The sequence below is a fragment of the Balaenoptera borealis genome, assembly GCF_965194805.1.
Source record: "Balaenoptera borealis genome assembly, chromosome: 11".
NCBI classification, from domain to species: Eukaryota; Metazoa; Chordata; class Mammalia; order Artiodactyla; family Balaenopteridae; genus Balaenoptera; species Balaenoptera borealis.
Window position 1 is genome coordinate 23290782 of NC_138868.1, and position 19842 is coordinate 23310623.

At 47.2% G+C, this 19842-nt stretch overlaps 1 protein-coding gene and 1 long non-coding RNA gene across 7 annotated transcripts in view; one reads left to right on the forward strand and one right to left on the reverse strand.

Annotated features, from left to right (window-relative positions):
• Window positions 1-19842, forward strand: part of LOC309606585 — a 257753-nt gene that overhangs the window by 205509 nt on the left and 32402 nt on the right. The window lies entirely within an intron of this gene.
• Window positions 1-19842, reverse strand: part of PRR5L (proline rich 5 like) — a 129902-nt gene that overhangs the window by 37927 nt on the left and 72133 nt on the right. For 4 of the 6 annotated variants that reach the window (XM_082343832.1, XM_082343828.1, XM_082343829.1 and 1 more), the window contains 3 exons: window positions 17027-17314; window positions 15270-15350; window positions 162-210 (listed from right to left, as the gene is read on the reverse strand). In XM_082343832.1, the coding sequence (XP_082199958.1) occupies window positions 162-210; window positions 15270-15350; window positions 17027-17190 (294 nt within the window). In that variant the 5' untranslated portion in view covers window positions 17191-17314. The remainder of the gene's footprint in view (window positions 1-161; window positions 211-15269; window positions 15351-17026; window positions 17315-19842) is intronic. The other 2 variants (XM_082343831.1, XM_082343830.1) reach the window with 1 other exon arrangement.

Genomic DNA, 19842 nt, shown 5'->3' on the forward strand with positions numbered 1-19842 from the left:
CACGTAGTAGGGCTGCACTGCAATGCCCAGCACGTAGTAGGAACTCGGGATACATAATTTTGGATGTTGAAGGCATGTCCAGGTGTACAGTATCGGTCACCCCTTTAGGTACATGTACCCATGTGCACAATATAACACATGCTCAGACCCACACAGCTTACCTGAAAATAGTCTGTAATGAACGATCCAAGTTCACTCTTCAGCAGCCGCCTGGAAAGAGAGAAAAACCATGAAGCAGCCCTTGATGCTATAGCTCCTGGAGTTCACGGATGAGTGGTGAATTGCCGTGCTCACCAGTGGCACAGGGGCCGAGGCCAGGCCTGAGCAAGAAGTGTGTTTTCCTAGGCCCTAGTAATACCCCACCCCCACCAAGGTCATTAGGGAATTGGGGCAGATGGAACTCCTAGAAGGCATCTGCTCCTTAGTTCACTTTTACAGATAAAGCATCTCAAGAGGGCAGCCACAGGAGATCCCAATTCTAACAGAGGTGGAGGCAGGCAGGGGCACTTGGCTTCATGTGCAGCAAAAAATAAGGAAGAGAAAGGCCACGGTTTTGTAATCCCCCCTCATTTGCAGACTTTACGGTTTAAAATGCATTCTTCATACATTCTTCACCCAAGGATTGTAAAGTATGTGTGTGTGTTGGGGAGCAATTATTATCTCTCGTGTATAGATAAAGAAATTGAGGCTCAGAGAGGTCTCCCAAATAAGTCAGTGGCAGAGTTAAGATTCAAACCCAGACCTTCTGCAAATTCAACATCTCTTTGCATAACCCAACCCAGTCTCGCCTCCAAATCCATCAGAGACATTGAGCTTGGTGCCATGGTTTCAGTGGCCTTACTGCCCATCCCAAAGGGAATTAAAAGTCCTTCAAAGGAGAACAGATGGATTTTATTATCCAGCACAAACATTTATTCAGCTGCTCTTTATGAGCCAGACATTGTTCTAGCACCAGGCTTGCAGAAGTGAACAAGACAGGCGAGGTCTCTGCTCTCAAGGAGCTTACATCCTTGGGGGGAGGGGTGTGGAGAGCCAGCAGGTTAGTCGATACACTCCCGAGGTAAGTGCAAAGAGTCTTAAGTGCTTAAAAAATAAAAATAAAAAATGGTGGTATTGGCAGCAGACCTCCTTCTCCCTGAGAGAAATCATGGGACTATCCCTACTGCTCTTTCTTTAATTTGATCCAAATAAGGTGAGGAAACTAAAACCAAGAATCCAGGGGAAAAAAGTCTTCAGGACTTCCAATAATTTCATTTACGCATCCCACCGGACACGGTTACTAAAGAGCAAACACTCAAGCTTCTGACAACACCTGCTGGGTTTTAACTCCTCAAAAAATGCATTCTCACGTGTCGCTGTAGGATAAACAGGAAGTTACAACAAGATGTCACAATGTGCAGAAGATAGACACAATAAGACTGAGTCACAAGAAGAAGAAACATCCATGATCTAAATTTCTGCACCAGAAAGAGCCCTGGAAAGCTGAAAACTCATGCTGAGCAAGGAAAATACCTTCCTTTTCCCAGGACAGAAAATGTATCTGTGGTAGACACTGCATTTTGAGATCCAAGTAAATGGCAGGCTCTCGGAAGGCCATCCCATCCACAGAACCCAGGGGTTCACCCAGATGTGGGTGGGTCTGACAGAGACAGGGAAGCCTTCATCGGTCACTGGGCCAAGAGCAGGTGGGTCGTGGCTGGTCTTCAAGGCCAGAGGCGTCGCTCAGACGGGACACAGAAATCAAGTGGGCAGCCCCAGAGGGAGGCCCTGAAACAGGAAGAGGCAGGGAGGCTGCTTCTGGCTGCTGGAAAGAGAAGCACCTCCCAACAAAGTCTTCATGGCCACTGGGAAGTCTCAAAACCATAGGTGAAGAAGCCAAGCTTCATCAAAAAGTGGAAAAACAAGTCCTCATAATGGGCTACTACTAACAGAGTTTCTTAAGAATATCTTGGGCACTCACAATGTTGAGGGGTCAACACAGCTCTGAGACTAACATGCACGCTATGGAATTGGTGTCCCGAGGAAGCCACGCTGGGAGGACACTGTGTTCATGTAGACGCTTCAGGTAAAATGGAAAGAGACACAGAGGTCGTCAGTACAGGTAAGCCTTCAGGGTCAAGAGCTATGGAAACCCACTTGGAGCAAGGCGGAGGAGTAACAATCGTGAACTGGGGCTGGACGTGATTAGACAGGTGGTACCCCGTGATGCTACACAACTGAGGAATCCAAGAGGTCTCCTCCCCTACGTATCAGGGAGGGCGGAAAGGCTGCAGACTACAGTGACGGTAGCGGTACATCACCCTTATGTTACAGCCGGGACTGCAGCAAGCCCCAGCCAAGGCCAGAATTCTGCAGAGCATTACAGGAAGACAAAGCTTGAGGTAGAAATCAGCTGATAAAGCAGCAGAGGTTAAAGAGTGAACTTGTTGCAACTGCCAAGACAAAGGCATAGCAAAAAGGACCCAGAAGCTAGCAGCAGCCATACCAGGGGCAGCAAGATGGTGATGGATAAGAATAAAGAAGCAGGATATGAAGAGGTGCTCCCACCACACTGATAAGAGTGGTCCTCAGTCCTTTACTGAAGCGGAACCAGACACAGGTGTGGCAATCTGCTTTATATATGTTAAATGTAATAGACTATAACCAGGTATTGTAAGAGAATTCCATGTTTAAAACCCTCTCTACTAGGTATTGTTGTACAGAATCATCAGAACAGAATAGACCCTAGCTGATCATTTAAGCCAACATTCTATTGTCCTGGGTGGGTAAATCAGTAAGCTGCCCTGTTCCTTACAAAATCCTGTCTTATTTGTGTCTGCACATGTTACGAGTTAGACAAGGTCAACACATACATGTACAGCTCTTCCGCTGCGGTGAAATATGGAATCAACGTAAATGTGCACCAATAAAGTGCTCATAAAAACCTGGTTCAGGGCTTCCCTGGTGGCGCAGTGGTTGAGAATCTGCCTGCTAATGCAGGGGACACAGGTTCGAGCCCTGGTCTGGGAAGATCCCACATGCCGCGGAGCAACTGGGCCCGTGAGCCATAACTACTGAGCCTGCGCGTCTGGAGCCTGTGCTCTGCAACAAGAGAGGCCGCGACAGTGAGAGGCCCGCGCACCGCGATGAAGAGTGGCCCCCGCTTGCCACAACTAGAGAAAGCCCTCGCACAGAAACGAAGACCCAACACAGCCGAAAACAAATATAAAAATAAATAAATAAATAAAATATTTAAAAAAAAAAAAAAACCTGGTTCATTCATACAATGAAGTTCTAAGTAGCCATAAAAAAATAAAAGGGAATAAGGAAGTGCTCTTAAGTAATGATATGAAAATACCTACATTACGTTAAGTCAAAAAGAAGCAAGATGCAGAACAGTGTGTATAATGTGCTACCTTGTGAAAAGGGAAGAGAAAATATATGTATTTTTTATTTACACGATAGCAACAAATTCACTTGTCTAATCTGCTCTAACTTGCTGTACTGTCATAGCTATGATGTGGTTTCCAAGAGGCCCTTTGAACTGAAATATACAGTACCCTGATTTTTAAACACACAAAACACACATGCATTTTCAAAATTATATGTAAATGCACTGGGTTGTGTCTCCTCCTCTCCGTCTTCCCATGTAGGAGGCTGGAGAAGGTTGAAGCTGTTACTGGAAATTAAGTAGGGCAACAAAACACTTTAGCAAACTTTATCCCCTGAAGTTGGGAAACGCTGTGCTAGAAACACCAAACCACCTCGTTAGACCCCAGTCTGTGGACCACGTATAAAGTGTCAAGTATCCCCAGCTGCTTTTCCACAAATATTCCTCATATATGCGTAAAGAAGCTCTGGAAGAATAACCGATAAACTACTGTAATAAAAGTTATCTTTGGCAGGGGAGTAGGAGCTGGGTTTCTGGAGTACAAGGGAGGGAGATTCTTCAATGTATATCTCGTTATATATGTAAATTTTCAGTACACTGTGAACACATCCTACTCAAAAACATTAAAAAAAATTTTTTTAATTAACAATAACCACCATCAGGATTACCAACAGATGGCTTGAGGCCAAGAAGGAATTGTGGGAGTGTGTTCCCACATCAAGGGCACAATATCAGGAAGCAGACTGTCCTAGGGGAACAGAGAATCCCACAAGTCCTGAGAATCTGCCAATGCAAACCCACCCCAGGCTGGTAACCCGAGAACTTAATGCAGAGAGAGGGGGGTGAGGAGAGGGCAGAGCTGGCCCAGCCAAGCTGAGAACAGTCTGCCGCTGAGTCACAGTGCGAGATCCACCATCTATTTCTATATTCTGTGTTTACTCTGCTTGCACTTGGTTTACAAGGAAAGGTTACTTCTCAGAAACTCTACCCTGGTCTTAGCTGAACTGAGAGAAAGGGATTTTCCGCCCCTCTACCTTGAGGTACCATCTCCAGGGGGAATTCATCAGTAGCTTCCCTCCAAAACAGGAAAGGGTGACTGATAGAACATCGGGACCCCATGAGTTAATTCATCGAATCACAAACGTTTACTGAAAACCTACTCTGTGTCAGATGTGGTGTGAGGTGCTAGGAGAGAAGGATGCAAGAGCTCAGACAATGACTCCTCCCCATTGGGACCCCTCTCTCAGGAGACAGGGGTACCATCTTGTCCAAAAAATGGAAAGTATCAAGGCATTAGGGATGCACAGACCTAAATTCACAGAGGGACCACTCACCCTAGAACCTTCCTCACTACATTTGCCAGTTTAGCTTGTAAAGCACGAGAAAGAAGAGAAAAGCAGAAGAAAGACAACAGAATCAAAGAGCCCGTGCCTTGTGGTTCCCGAGATACAGAAGAGATGGAAATCCTGATTCCTGAAACCTAGGACATATGTTCCTTCTGGGCACAGAGGTACAGAACCTGGCAGCCTTCCTTCCACTTTTTCCATCCTTTCCTAGGGTCTCTTCCCAGGAAACAGGAAAGTAATTACATATTGGAGCAAATAATAATAATAAACAAAAAACAAATTGCTCCTAGGATGGAGCCTAGCTTTTTTTCCCAATTAAAGTTTACTGAGCACTTACTAAGTGCCAGGCACCATTGTCAACAACATGTATGTGTTTCCTCATTTAAGCATAAAACAAAACCGCTTTTTATACACAAGAAAATGGAACCGCAGAGGTTACTGAGGAGGGCATGCGGCAAACTCAGGATGGAAAGGAGAGAAGTCTCACTGACTGTGAGGGTCTGGAGGCAGCTGCCTGGGTCTGAAGCCTGTGGTCAGCAGTAACCTTTGCAAGTTAACTGTACAGTTTAGTCCCTTGTACCTGTTTCCTCAACTGGAATTTGGGGATAGTAAGGGTAGCCACTCCACAGGATTATTGCAAGGGCTAAACGAATTAATCCTTGAACGGTGAGTTCCTAGAACAGAGCCCGGCATACAGCAAGCCTCGGCAAGTGTCACCACCACCATCATCACCACCATCATGACCATGATCACCACCACCACCACCACCATCATCACCACCACCACCATCACCACCATCATCACCATCACCACCACCACCACCATCACCATCACCACCACCACCAACACCACCACCACCACCACCACCATCACCACCACCACTACCATCACCACCATCATCACCATCACCACCACCACCACCATCACCACCACCACCACCACCATCACCACCACCACCACCACCATCATCACCACCACCACCATCACCACCACCACCACCATCATCACCACCACCACCACCATCACCACCACCACCATCACCACCACTACCACCACCAACATCACCACCACCACCACCACCATCACCACCACCACCATCACCACCACTACCACCATCACCATCACCACCACCATCACCACCACCACCATCACCACCACCACCACCAACATCACCACCACCACCACCACCATCACCACCACCACCATCACCACCACTACCACCATCACCATCACCACCACCACCACCATCATCACCACCACCATCATCACCACCATCACCACCATCAGCCATTGAGCTAGAAAGAGAAGGAATTGGGGACCTGAGAGTAATGGGAAGTGAATGCTTATGTGGGACTCAACCCAAAAGGGAAATGGGGCATGAAGTTCAGTGAGAAGGCAAAAGGGCGGTAATAAGGAGAAATGCGGAACCACTCACAGGCTGATCTGTACTATCTCACCCCCTTTTCCTCCAGGCTGACTGGGTGAGACACCACCCCAGATGACAGGATTTCCTGTTATTACACAGACCGTCATCTCACCCCGCACCATCTTGTCAACTCAACTTCCCACTTCTGTGGGCTTGAAGGTAAACGAGGCACAGCCCAAGCTGGATTCTAGCTGGTTACGAGGTACAGGGAGGACCAGATGGCAGGCAGGGAATGGAGTGGCAGAAATGATGTAGAGAAATCACCTTAGATGCGAGCCACAATCTCTCTTGTGCACAGGGAAAGCCCCAAGGCAGCAAAATCCCAAAGGATAATGAAACAGCTTGGAGACAGGTGCCACAGGGCTAAAGTTTAGCCAGCAGGAGTGGGGAAACCATATCAGTTGCGAAGTATTTCTGTGCCATTTGGCAATCAGGGGCTGCCGCAAGTACCCAGGCCCTTTGGTGGGATCTAGCCAGATGTCCTCATGGTCTAGGAACAGCAGGGGGCCTCAGGGTCCTGTGCCTGACGCTATAGCTCATCAGTCAGTGCCTGTCCAATCTGATCATTAAATCCTCCTGAGATCACCCACCTCGCTTCTGCAATAGGACACGTTTCAAGGAGGTGGCGTCTTTTAAGCAGTAACACAGGGAAACATCCCTTTCCTCTGCTGGCCCATTCTATGGGGGCCCATCGGAGGCTGTGTGCATAACTCAGATGAAATTCTAGGATTCTCACACCTCTCTGTTTTCTGCACCCCAGCGGGTGGCAGTGGGGACAGTGAAAAAGATGGAGAAAACCAACAAAAAGCATTTCCAGAGTTCCTAATTATGTCGCATGTACTATGCTAAGCGGATGGCACAAAGCATCTTGAATTCTCCAGTAACCTCTAAGGTAGGAATTTATTTTGCAGATGAGGCAACTGATGCTCAGAGCCTTCCCTGAGGCCACACACAGGCAGATCCCAACTCAAACAGAGGCCCACCTGAACATCAGGCAGTGCTACCCCCCATCCCCACAGGGGCAGGCAGGTAAGGTGAGTGAGGCAAGCAGACGGACACAGACAGTGGGGCTGCAGCAAACTCCACCGAAGCCAGCAGCCAGGCCTCGCTCCCACTGACCACTTCCACACGCAGCGTTGCCCGATGTAAACCTTCCAGAGAGGCCTGGATCTTTAGGTGGGATGTCCATATTTCCAAACACTGTGCAGGCCAACCCCCTCATGGGCCAACCCTGGAGGTTTCTGATTCGCTACTTCCCTTCAACTCTGCTTCCTGCCCCCAAAGATGAGTTTGTTTCTCAACTAGAGCAGACACAAGGTATCAACACACGGCCAGGCAGAGCGGCCTGGGCCGAAAAGAGAAGATCCCGCCCGCAGGCCTCCCAAACGAGGGTCCTCAGAAGACAGTGCCCCACTCATTTGATGATCTGCTCATGAATCTACATCCAGGAGCATCAGGCCTAAATCTGGACAATGCCAGGCATGTACCTCTTGCAGCCCACTTACTGTGTGTTGAGGAACACGGGAGGCTCAAGTTCAAGTCCCAGGTCAGCTACTAACTAGCTCTGCGACTCTGGGCAAGTTATTCCAGTCCTCTGTGCCTCTATTTCCTCATCTGTAAGATAGGGATACAGTGGCACCCGGCTCACAGGGGCGTGGTGAGTTTTACAAGAGTTAACACACAGAGCCTGGCATGCACTAAATAAATGTTCTGCTGACGTCTACTGTTATTATTACCTCATAGAATCTTGACTCAGACTGGTCCCTTCTGCCAGCCTGTGGGCTCCATCCGGGCTCTCCTCTCCTCTCCTCCCCTCCCAGCTCTGCCCGCAGCTGTGGGTCCCAGTACAGTCAACAGACACCCTCACGGAGCTGGAAGCATCTGAGGTGGAGCTCCCTTCCGGGCCTCAGACAGCCAACTGACTCAGAACCAGGATGTTTCAACTCCGACCTGTCAGAGACCAAGCTCGATTCTTGCAATCTCCTCTTTCCTTGAAAATCTCTGGGGTTTCCTTCATGACACCTCCCTCCCAACAAGAACAGAAGCAGGGTGGTTGGAGAGAGAAGGAAAATGCGAGTTTCCTGCCTCAGGCCAGCTGCAGATAACTCATCTCTGGTTTCCGGAAACCTCATCTCTGAGCATTTATTTCTGCTGAGAAAAAAAAAAAAAAAAAAATCCCCCCCAGGAAGAAGGAGGGGTGAAAGGGTATGGAGAGAGTAGTGGCAAGATTTTTATATCCTCACTTGCCCTGTTCATCCTGCAGATTTCAAAGGAGGCATGGCTTTCTCCCAAATTTAATCCTGTGCCCAGCCCCTCACACTCCCCAGCACTCTGGGTTCTGCCACCACCCCATTTAGAACATCCTATGATAACTGCCTATTCAGTCCCAACTCTCACTCTGCCGTAAGTTCCCCAAGAGCAAGAACAACCCACCTCAATGGCTGCCCCAGAACCTGGCCCAGTACCTGGCAGAGTCCACAAATATTCACTGATTAAATGAAGAAAAGCATCAATGACCCCTCCCTCTACACGTACCCCCCCACTCCCACCAGCCAACCAAAAAGTGAAAGCACTTTAAAGAAACTACTTGCATAGGTTCTTATAAGAACCAGTACAAATAAATCATAGCTTTCTCATGCTTTCCTAACTTTCTATCATCAGTGGAATAGTTGCCGAAAGGCATGTTTAGCAAGAGCATGCTTCTGTGTCAGAGTTTGGCCACTCTTGTTCCTGGGAAAGCTCATGAAACCCAAACCTCTAACAGAGACTTGTGCCCACTGCCAAAATGCAGCCACATTAGAATTGAGGCTGGAGAGGGGCGTTCAAAACCACATCGATGCCCCATAGAGAATTTAAACCAAGAAGACACTCAGGTCCAGCCCACACCAGTGCAGACGGACACTCAGGGCAGGCAGAATTGTAGACTGTGATGACGAGGGAGTTCACTAGAATATGTCTATTCTGAGGGGTCATTTTCAATAGAAAAGATCTTGATTTATGGTCTTCATATTGACAGACCATGAGCCCTGACTTTAATTTGGGGAAAATTGGCCACTTGATTGAGGTGTGACATTCCTGATGAATTTGTTCTTAAAAGGTCTCCGCACCTAAATAGACATTTCTCCACCTAAGACATACAGATGACCAAGAAGCACATGAAAAGCTGTTCAACATCACTAATTATTAGAGAAATGCAAATCAAAACTACAATGAGGTATCACCTCACACTAGTTAGAATGGGCATCATCAGAAACTCTACAAACAACATATGCTGGAGAGGGTGTGGAGAAAAGGGAACCCTCTTGCACTGTTGGTGGGAATGTAAATTGATACAGCCACTATGGAGAACTGTATGGAGGTTCCTTAAAAAACTAAAAATAGACCTACCATATGACCCAGCAATCCCACTACTGGGCATATACCCAGAGAAAACCATAATTCAAAAAGACACATGTACCCCAATGTTCATTGCAGCACTATTTACAATAGCCAGGTCATGGAAGCAACCTAAATGCCCATCGACAGATGAATGGATAAAGAAGATGTGGTACATGTATACAATGGAATATTACTCAGCCATAAAAAGGAACGAAATTGGGTCATTTGTTGAGACATGGATGGATCTAGAGACTGTCATACAGAGTGAAGTAAGTCAAAAAGAGAAAAACAAATATCGTATATTAACGCATATATGTGGAACCTAGAAAAATGGTACAGATGAACTGGTTTGCAGGGCAGAAATTGAGACACAGATGTAGAGAACAAACGTATGGACACCAAGAGGGGAAAGTGGTGGGGGGTGGGGGTGGGGGTGGGATGAATTGGGCGATTGGGACTGACATGTATACACTGATGTGGATAAAACTGATGACTAATGAGAACCTGCTGTATAAAAAAATAAATAAAATAAAATTCAAAAAAAAAAAACTAATGAGGAAATAAATGCTAATGAGAAATGGGGTTAAGATCATGTGGAGTTAGATGACAAAAATCCTATATCCTGGCTTCTGCATCAGGAGGTAAACTGGCTCACTGTGAGCAAAAGTTGTTTTTAAATTAATATTTAAGAAAAAGCATGAAATTTCAGACTGCTAATTTTACCATAATTACCATGCATGTTATCATAAATGTCCTTATATTTTTAACCTGTTTAATTTATTATTTTTGTAAAAAACCTTTGTGTAAATTTGGTGATCCAGAAATATGTGCAATTAACAGCAAAGGTGATAGTGAAGGACTCGTAGCTCCATCCATAGGGTGTGGACAATGTATCAATAGCATACTCTGTTATGTTCTTTCAACAGCTATATAAATATACCAGTGAGATTAGACCATCACTTCCAGGGTTGTGTTCAGAAGCATATCTGTTCTTGGCAATAATAATGGGTAGCGTGAGAACCACATTTCCATTGTTAGCTTGAGTAACACTATATAAGGAGTCTTCTTGTTTTCTAAAACACATAATATACACAAGCATCTTGTATCCTTTAAGTTGCTAATTAATGTGGACACAAGTGCATGGAAAGGCATTACCTCTGTACCTCCAATAATTTTCATTTCAATAAAAATGCAAACTATGGCTGGACACTTTCCAGTCTTTTTTTCAAAAAAAAAAAAAGGTCTCTTCATCCTTCTCTTGATCTAGTAATGTGTTTTAGAAGTTGACCATCCTTAGTCCAGAGCTCTTCCTCAGAGATACCCCAAAGTCTATCTGCTTAAGTTTAAACTGAAGTTCATTTTCAAGATGTGGAGACACGTCTTAGAAGAAAAGATCAATTGTTTGTAACGACTGCCTTTCAGGACCCAGTTATATAAAACTTACCTTCCTGGTCATCCTTTGCATTGACTAGTATTTACACGAATTCACATTTCCCAGGGAACTCACTAACTAACTCCACAGTTAGAAAGATGGCCAGGGCTGGCTGGTGTGACCGGGGAAAGCTGATTTAGGCTTTGACATTGGACTTGGATAATCCATCAAAGTTTATTACTGTTTGGCTGGAGTAGAATGAAGAACTGAGAGAGTCATTTCCTCTTGTTCTTTCCTCTGCAGAAAGGAGAAACAGCTGGCTCTCCTTGTAAGAACTTAGCCTCACCCACACTTCCAGGCCAGCACATTCTTGGAAGGGCCTGTCCCGGACCTCTCTAGTTCAAAGTCAGCTCACCTCATCCAAACAGCTAGAGAACTTTGTATACAGTACTGTTCATGGGGCAATTCATCACACTGCCCTGTGCTCTCACGCATGGTACTCAGCCAGCATTTATCACTTTATTATTGCTCAATTTTCACAATAGGAATAATAATGGCTAACATCTATTCGGCACCGGATCTTGTAATAATGACATTTTTAGCATTATCTTAGACCTCCCAACCACTATGAGGTTCATGTTATTATTATCCCCATTTCATAAAAGAAAAAACAGAGATTGATAAATGAAGTAACTTGCCCATGTCACACAGCTGGTCTAATCTTGAGCCCTAGTCTCTCTGAATCCAAAAGCTACTCTCTTAAGAAGTTAAACTATTCTCTTGAATCTGGCAGGGATCTTCTTGCACATAGAACTGTCATAATTGATTGAAAAATGGGCTTGAGATTAATAGCCTTCTCTCCTTTGGCATCTTCTTCCCTCATCCCTACCGCCTCTGCCCCTCACCCCACCTGGTTGGGCCTCAACGCTGGTGAGTTTGCCGTTGTGTTCTGCGAAAAGGTCTTTTCACAGAAAAAAGAGAGTGAAGAAAAACCAAAACCTGTCTATTTAAATGTAACCAGAGAGTAGTATGTCTGTTTTGGTGTTTTAATTACTAAAATAAAGGCAGCTGTGTTTATTTCCATGTTGGCTCTTGCAGACATGGGTTCACTTTATTTAACTTGGGACGACCAGGTCATACATATGCCTGGGACGTGTTTCATGTTCTCAGTTATACTCTGAGTGTCTGTGCTGGGAAAGCCCATCTCTGTTCTAACCACCATCCTAAAGAAGGACAGAGGGTAGACGGTCCAGGACATGGTCATCGAAGCTCTGGTTTTTGACAGCTTTGAGTTATTCTGGGTTCAATTCACATCCGGGCAATTAGTTTCAAACCCCAACCATATGTGTTTCTCACTAGCCTGAAAATTGCTCAAAACATAGAGAGGAACATCCAACAGCCCCCGCTAAACCCAATACTGGAAAGGAGTGTTGGAGGAGTGCTGTGATCCTTGGAGGGGTGTTAAGAATCACAGCACATGGTAGAGATGGAGTCCCGGAGGCCTTGGGAAAGGAACAATGGCAGAAAGAAAGATCAAGACCATTGGCTTGACACTTCTTCCAGCCTAGAACCTCCCTCTCTGACACTACGATATAGTGCAAAGAGCACAGATTCCACTGGGGACTGAATTGTGTCCCCTCACCCCCCAAATTCATATGTTGAAGCCCTACACCCACAATGTAACACTATTTGGAGATGGGGCCTTTGGGAAGTAATTAGGTTCTGATGAGGTCATGAAGGTAGGCCCCCTCTCAACACTCATGTTGGGATTAGCCCTTCTTATGAAGGGACACCAGAGAGCTTGCTCTCTCCCCGTCCTGTACACAAAGAGGCCGTGCGAGGACACAGCAAGATGGCGGCCAGGAAGAGCGCTCTCACCAGGAACCTAATCTGCCAGCACCTCGACCTTGGACTTCCCAGTTTCCAGAACAGTGAGAAATAAACATCTATCGTTTAAGCCTCCCAGTCTATGGTTACAAAAAACCATTCGGCAGCCTGAGCAAACTAACATAGGTGTCTACGTCAGACAGGGGTTCACATCCTGACTCTATCATTCATAGATGCGTGACCTTGGACAAGCTATTTTGTTTCTCTTGCCCATCATTTTGTGGATAAACTATGCACTGAGAACAATGATTGTCTCTCAGGACTGTGAGGAGGGTTGAATATGATGTATGTGAAAGGTGCCTGGCACTTTTCCTGGCACCTCCATCCAAGTCAGCTCCCTTCTCCCCCACTTGGGTGTCCTTAGCGCTAGAATGTGGGACACGACACCCCATCAGCGATGCCGCCCCATGTATGCTATGGCTGATCTCATAAATGGGCAGTCCGTTGGTCAAATTCAGCCCACAGATGTGTTTTGTTTGGCCTGTACCAATGTTTGGGGACATTTGGATTACTTATCAACATTTAAAAGACAGAAAATTTCACATAAAAATCTCAATTTCTGGTTCTTCTTGAGAAATAAGATGGTATGTCACTGGACCTGCATTGTTCCGGGCGGGAGGGATCCCCTTGGACAGAGGGTGAGCTCTCATCTCCACTCTCCAGGCTGGCTTCACCCACTTAGACCTGCTGGGTACCTGCGGACTTCTGAGTGAGCAGCCCGGGGTTAACAGGGCTGTTGAAATCTAGCGTGGCCCGTATTTTTCCTAGCTGCCCACAAAGGTTTTAAGTACAATTTCAGGATCAGTCCCCTGATGTGAGGAACAATTAGCATGTTCCTGAGTCACCGTTTTATTTATTTATACATCTATTGTGAGCTAAGGAACGTTCACGGAAGAGACCGAGATCTTAGTTCTTGGAGTAAGATTCAGCTCTTGCAAGCTGGGAGGTTGGCCGACCCAGCTTTGTCCTTGTCACTCAACATCTCAGGGCCTCAGTTTCCTCCTCTATAAAAGGAGGGCTTGGGTGAGATGATCTCTATTGTCTTTTTCCATATTTGTGTAATTATTAGGTGAAATTCAAGTGCCTGGCTAGAAATTTAACACAACTCTGTTTTCTTCTGAGCTCTAAAGGTTTTAATGAAAGCAGAGCTCTTAAAACACCTCACTGCCCCTTGACACAGGTCTTAACTAAATGTAAACAAGACCTGAATAATGGCCTTGTTTAACGTTCTGCCCATTCCAGGGTTGGGTCTTCACCCTTGATGTTCTGCACTTAACACACCCAAGAGGAATGAACACCAGGGCATTAAAAGACCTGATGTTCAACCTCCTGTCCCGGGAGACCTCGGGGCTCTGGGCCCTGCTTGCCTCTCTGCCCTCATTTCACCAAAACACAAACCCAACCGCACCACCACCCAACCTCCAGTACTCTGCGCATGTGGGCCTTCTTTCAGTTCCTTGCTCATTGCTACCACTGGACCTTTGCACGTGCAGTTGCCCCCACCTGGAGCCCTCTTCATCTAGTTAATTCCCACCGATCCTTCGGATGACAGCACAAGTGTCACATCGCCATTCCTGGCCTCCTTGGCAAGATCAAGTCCTACTAACATACACTTTCATCACATCAGCTGTGTTGTAGTAGCCGTCACAGGTGCATTATTACATTTTTACATGTGTGATCAGTTGACTAATGATTATCTCCTCAACTGAATATAAATTGCAGGAGAGCAGGGGCCACATCCGTCTTTGCTCACTGTTCTTTCCAGTGCCTGGCTAATAGGGAGGCACTCATATATTTGACGAATGAATGAACAAGTAGTGGACACTACTGGGAAGATTCTCGAAGACATTAAACTCCTCAAGGACCATGTCTTATTGAGGGTTTCATCACCAAAACCTAACAGCAATGACAGTAACGATGATGATAAGAGCTCCAAGTACCAAATACTTGGTGTGTTCCAACCCTGTTCTTACAGACTATTTATGTAGTAACTCAATAACTCACAAGAATCTTGTGCATCGGAAGTAGGTGCATTTCCTATCTCTGTTTCACAGAAGAGGAAACCAAGGCACAAAGAAGTTGACAAGCTACTTAGTAAAAGGAAGAATAGTAATAAAATCCTAAGCAGTCTGCTACCAACTGCTAGGCCATCCTTGCCTAATACGGCACCTAATAATCAAGCGGGGCACAAGAAATGTTTACAGAATAAATGGCAGCTACCAGATGTCAACCCTCTACCCCCTGCACCCCAGTGACCCAAACATACATTATATACATGGACAAATGGACGAGCCCTCTCTGGAGCAGAAGTCTAGACAGATCAGGGCCCCAGAACTTAACAGTTACAAGAGTCTCATTAAAGCCAACAGAAGCAGCAATAGGAACCAAGCAGAAAACAGAACTTAAGGTAAAGCTCCTGGGGGTGGGGTAGCCCCTTCCACCCCAGCTCAGGCCCATGGTGGGAGGGTCCCGGCCTGGCCAGCCACATACCTGATGTTTTCGTTCAGTGTGTAGAGCTCATTGCTTTGCAAGCCGCCCCCTTTAAAGACATTGATCACGGCAGTCTGGACACTGCAGGGAAATAGAAACGACCCCTGGTGAGTGGATCTGTCTCCCCGGGGCCATTTCCACAAGCAGCTCAGAGCTGAAGGTGGGTAGAAGGGCCAGGAAGCCTGTGGCACAAACACGGCCACATTTTCTATCCGTCACGTCCATCTGAGGGTCCTTGGAGAGGAAGGGAGACTGAGGCCAGGAAGACCCAAAAGTAGGCCCTCTCCCCCCACACTTTCTCACAAGTTGGCAGCCCTGCTGGGGAGCAGCCTTAATGAAGGGCAGGCAGTGGGATCTGCTCTCAGGAAAGTGCGTGGCCACCACCGCTGGGCCTGAAAGAATCCCCAGTGGCATTACCTGCAAGCAGGAGCTGACCCAGGTCTGGGGTTCTTTCACTTAGGAGACCTGTCTTCACAGGGCAGCCTGGACACCCAGGGCCAATAGGAAAGGATAATTCCTTGCCTTTTTTAAATTTTTAATTTAAAAAATTGTTCAAATATGGATTTTAATTGTCCTTGCCTTTTAATAGTACCCTCTGGGAAGAACTCCAGCGGGGCTGGCCTCACTTCCCCTTCCACTCCCACTCCTGCCACTGTCTAGGCAGAAGAGTTAATCCATTGAGGGGCCCAGGTAAGTCTTGACTCCACGTTCTCTGGACCCCAGCCCAACATTTCAGCAAGGAGTTAATCACAAGCTTGTCTTTACCAAGGGTTCCAGGCCTTTTTAAATGAACAAGCCTCCATTTAACATCAAAACATTTCGGACACCCCCTCCCTCCCCATCATAAGGGTTGGGCATTCATTGAAAAACTCCATAATGATCCAAATGACAAAGAATTCCATAATGCTTTAAAATAATGATGCATTGATTTATCCAAAGAGGAACCACACAGATTTGAAAAACAGCTCAGAGAAGGGTGAGACATAGAACGGATCCAGTCTCTACTCAGTGCTGGGTGCACAAAAGTTCAGCTGGGCGCCTTACAAAGGCTAAGTGTCTCCTCTCCCAGCCACCTGTGGCTCCCAGGTATGGGTCACTCCTGGTTTACGCTGCTTAGTTAGCTTTTCACAGATGCTGTCTTAGCTCTCCAAATAGGTAACAGGTGACTTGAGGTTACTTATATGTTCCCACCCCCGGGTCCTCTTACAATTGACGTGTGACTGATGGGCATGAACGGTAACTGTAAGTTCACATCCAACTGTCCCGGGCTGGTTAACCGACTCTGAGAGCCCAGAGGCCCCCAGTGGTCCGCTTTCCCTCTACTAAAACAAGGAAAGCTGGGGAGAGGGAGGTGGAGAGGGACAAATTAGGAGTATGGGATTCACAAACTCCTATACATAAAATAAATAAGCAACAAGGATTTACTGTACGGCACAGGGAACTATATTCAATATCTTGGAATAACCTATAATGGAACACAATCAGAAAAAAAAATAACTGAATCACTATGCTGTGCACCTGAAACTAACACAACATTGTAAATCAACTATACTTCAATTAAAAAAAGAAAAAAAATATTTTTAAAAAAAGGAAAGCTAACGGATACAGTTGCTGTAGGGAAAACCACTCTCTTCGTCGATTACCCCTATACTCACGACCTTCTGGAGCTGAGATCTCAGGAGATGCTGAAGCTCAGCCAGCCCCTGGCCCTGCTCTGGTGCTGGCGGTGCCCCTCTGCCCGCCCGTGCCTCCTGTACCTGTTCCAGGCCGAGTTGGAGCTCAGCTGCAGAGCCTGGCGGGCTGCCTGGAAGCGGGGCAGGTCGCTGAGCGCCGGGGAGCTCATGAAGCGCGGTCTGGGCCTGCGGAAAGAGCCCATCTTGGGGAACTCGACAGGCAGGCTGGGGGCGAAGCCTCGGGTCATAAGTCCAGGTGAGAGGACGGCTTCTCCTCTGGACCTGAAGGTTCCGACTGCCCACCCAGAGGGCTTCTCCCAGGACTGCTTTCTGGCCCTCAGGCTTTCTCAAAACCACAACGTTAGCCAACACCTGAAAAGAGAGGGCAGCTTTTGTTGAAAAACGCCTAGGCTGAGCAGACCCCATCTTGGAGGAAGTTGGCTGGGGCTTCCTGGCCAAACTACCCTAAAAACAATTCCAGGACCCCACAGCACTATCTATACCCTGCAGGGTCCCATTCACAAGTGTTTACAGGCCCCTTGTTAGTTAGAACAGTGTGGTCACTTCCCAAAATGGGAAGCCAGCGACAGTGGGTTGAGGCCAGTCCTACAGAAAAGTGATTTCTAAGCTGTACTTGACTGTGGTTCCCGTGCACGCTCATCAGAGTTCGGGTGCTGGCTGGGTTTCTGTAGACCCCACGACGCTGTGTGTTAAGATATGGCTTTTTAAAAAATGGAGAACACAAGAGCTCTTGTCCTGGCACTGAAGACCGTCTGTGACACGCCCTGACCACGGCAGCCCATGCGTATCGCTCAGTATTTCCCAAAGCGTCAGTGCCATTTCACTCAGGCTCATCTCCTCACCCTCTCTTACCTGCTGTTCATTCCATCAGAACATATTTATTGCATACTATTTATTAACCATGTGAGCTGTGGAGCATCCGAAGATTTCTAAGACCTAGTCCCTGCCTTCCAGAGGCTCATGGTGTATGGGAAGATGACTGGTCATGTATTTGTTCACACAATAAATATTTATTGAGCACCTACTATGCTCCAGGCACTCAGGTACTGGGGATACAATGGTGGCCCTGGAGAATGTGGTCCCTGCCCCATGGAGCTTACAACTGGCCGTCAATGCTCCATGCCAGGCTGACTCCCTCCCAGGCTTTTGATTGTATCTACCGTTTCCCTTGCCCAGAACCCCCACCCTCTTCCTCTCTGCTTGTCTAAATCTAATCTACCCTGAAGGGTTGGTTGGGTTCAAGGATACTGTCTCCTGGAAACCTTTAAGGCTTCATGGTTAATGGCAGAGACTTTGAGTGAATCTGGGTTTGAGTCTTAACAAGGCCACTCCCAAGTTGTGTGACTCTGAGCCCATTAAGTCTGAGAGTCCACACCTGTTAGCACTGCCAACTTCCCAGGACTGATGAGAGAGGAAATGAGATGGTGTGACATGCCCAGCAGAACAGCAGAGCCAAGGCTCTCAAGCATCAGCTGTCTCTGTTCAGACTCACCTCTTTCTTTCCTCGGCACTTTTGAACCTGTCATTTCAGTCTTTTAATCTTTAGTGAGCCTCAAGTCCAAACTGATGACTTAAAGTGAGTTTTGAAACTGGTCAGAGTGAAGGACAGAAGGAAACCACCAAAGGTCATAGTTACTTTTTCCTTCCAAGGCTTTAAGGTTTAGCCCAGAAGTATTCTCACTGGCACCTCTCTCACCAGCTTACTCTGCTATGACCCCGAAAACAATGCTGAAAGAAGACGACTTTCCAGCCATAAATGCCAACTTTCAGGTTGGCAGGAGGAGTAAGTTTTGCAGGGCCAGCTGCAGCGTCAGGAGAAGGAGGAACCGAGGTGCCTCCTTCTAAGGAAACACGCTGCTCTGGTCAGAAGGGGAGTGAGGCTGCTAGACGGGCACTGAGGCCGTCCATCCAGAGGGTGCGGGCGCTGCTAACACTGTCTGCAGACAATGGGCACAGTGACAGTGAACTTGTAAAGCCAGGAGCCAAAAAAGCAATGACTCGGCCCACCTCTCACATTTTTTTAAAGGAAAGCAGACTTGTGTCCCATTTTCTTTTACAATCTCCTGCCCTTCGACCCATTCTCAGACTGAGCAAATAGTGACTAAACTTTACCAGTAAATGCTGGGGAAGTTGTAACAAGCCCGCTCAGTTTCAGAGAGTCTCAATACTTCCACAAGTGCCCCTGGAAGGTGGAAAGATCTGTGCAAATCAATGAGTGAGGCAAGGAAGTCATACAACCCCAGAAGCCCCTTGGGAAGCCTGAAACTAGCTAGCTTTGGGATTTGATTTGCCCGGTAAAGGTCACACTACTAAGAGAGGCTCTGTTTCACCGCCCTTCTTTAAATGGGCCTGCTAAGTGCAATTCATCTGTGTAATTACGGGCTATTAACTCCTTTTATGAGCATCCTAAACTCCAGGTGATGCAGTTGCCGCCCACTCAGGGGCACTTGTACAGGGAAGTAGAAAGGTGAGCAGAACGGATCGATCAGGTGTTCAGCTTCCGGCTTCCTGCTGAAACACCACTTCTCCAGGAGGCCGGGCGACCCGGAGGATCCCAGGGTGGGCTCCTGTCCCCACCCCGGCCCCGCCCAACTTCTCAGTTAGCGCCCCCCACCAGGCCTCCTGCTCCAAGCCGTGTGTGCGTCCAGCAAGACGCATGGGCAGACCCGTGCCACCCTCAGATACAGACAATCCAAAGCTGCCTGGGTCTCTACCATTCTCACTTGTGGACGGAGCCAAGAGGACTCCCCAGAGCACGCAGAGGAAGCCGCTGGGCGTGGTGGCGAGAGGGGTCTAAGGGGAAAAGCTGACACACCCTGCATCCACCTGCCACGGTGCCGGCTCCTCAGACGTGGGCTTGTCCTGACCTAGATAGGACA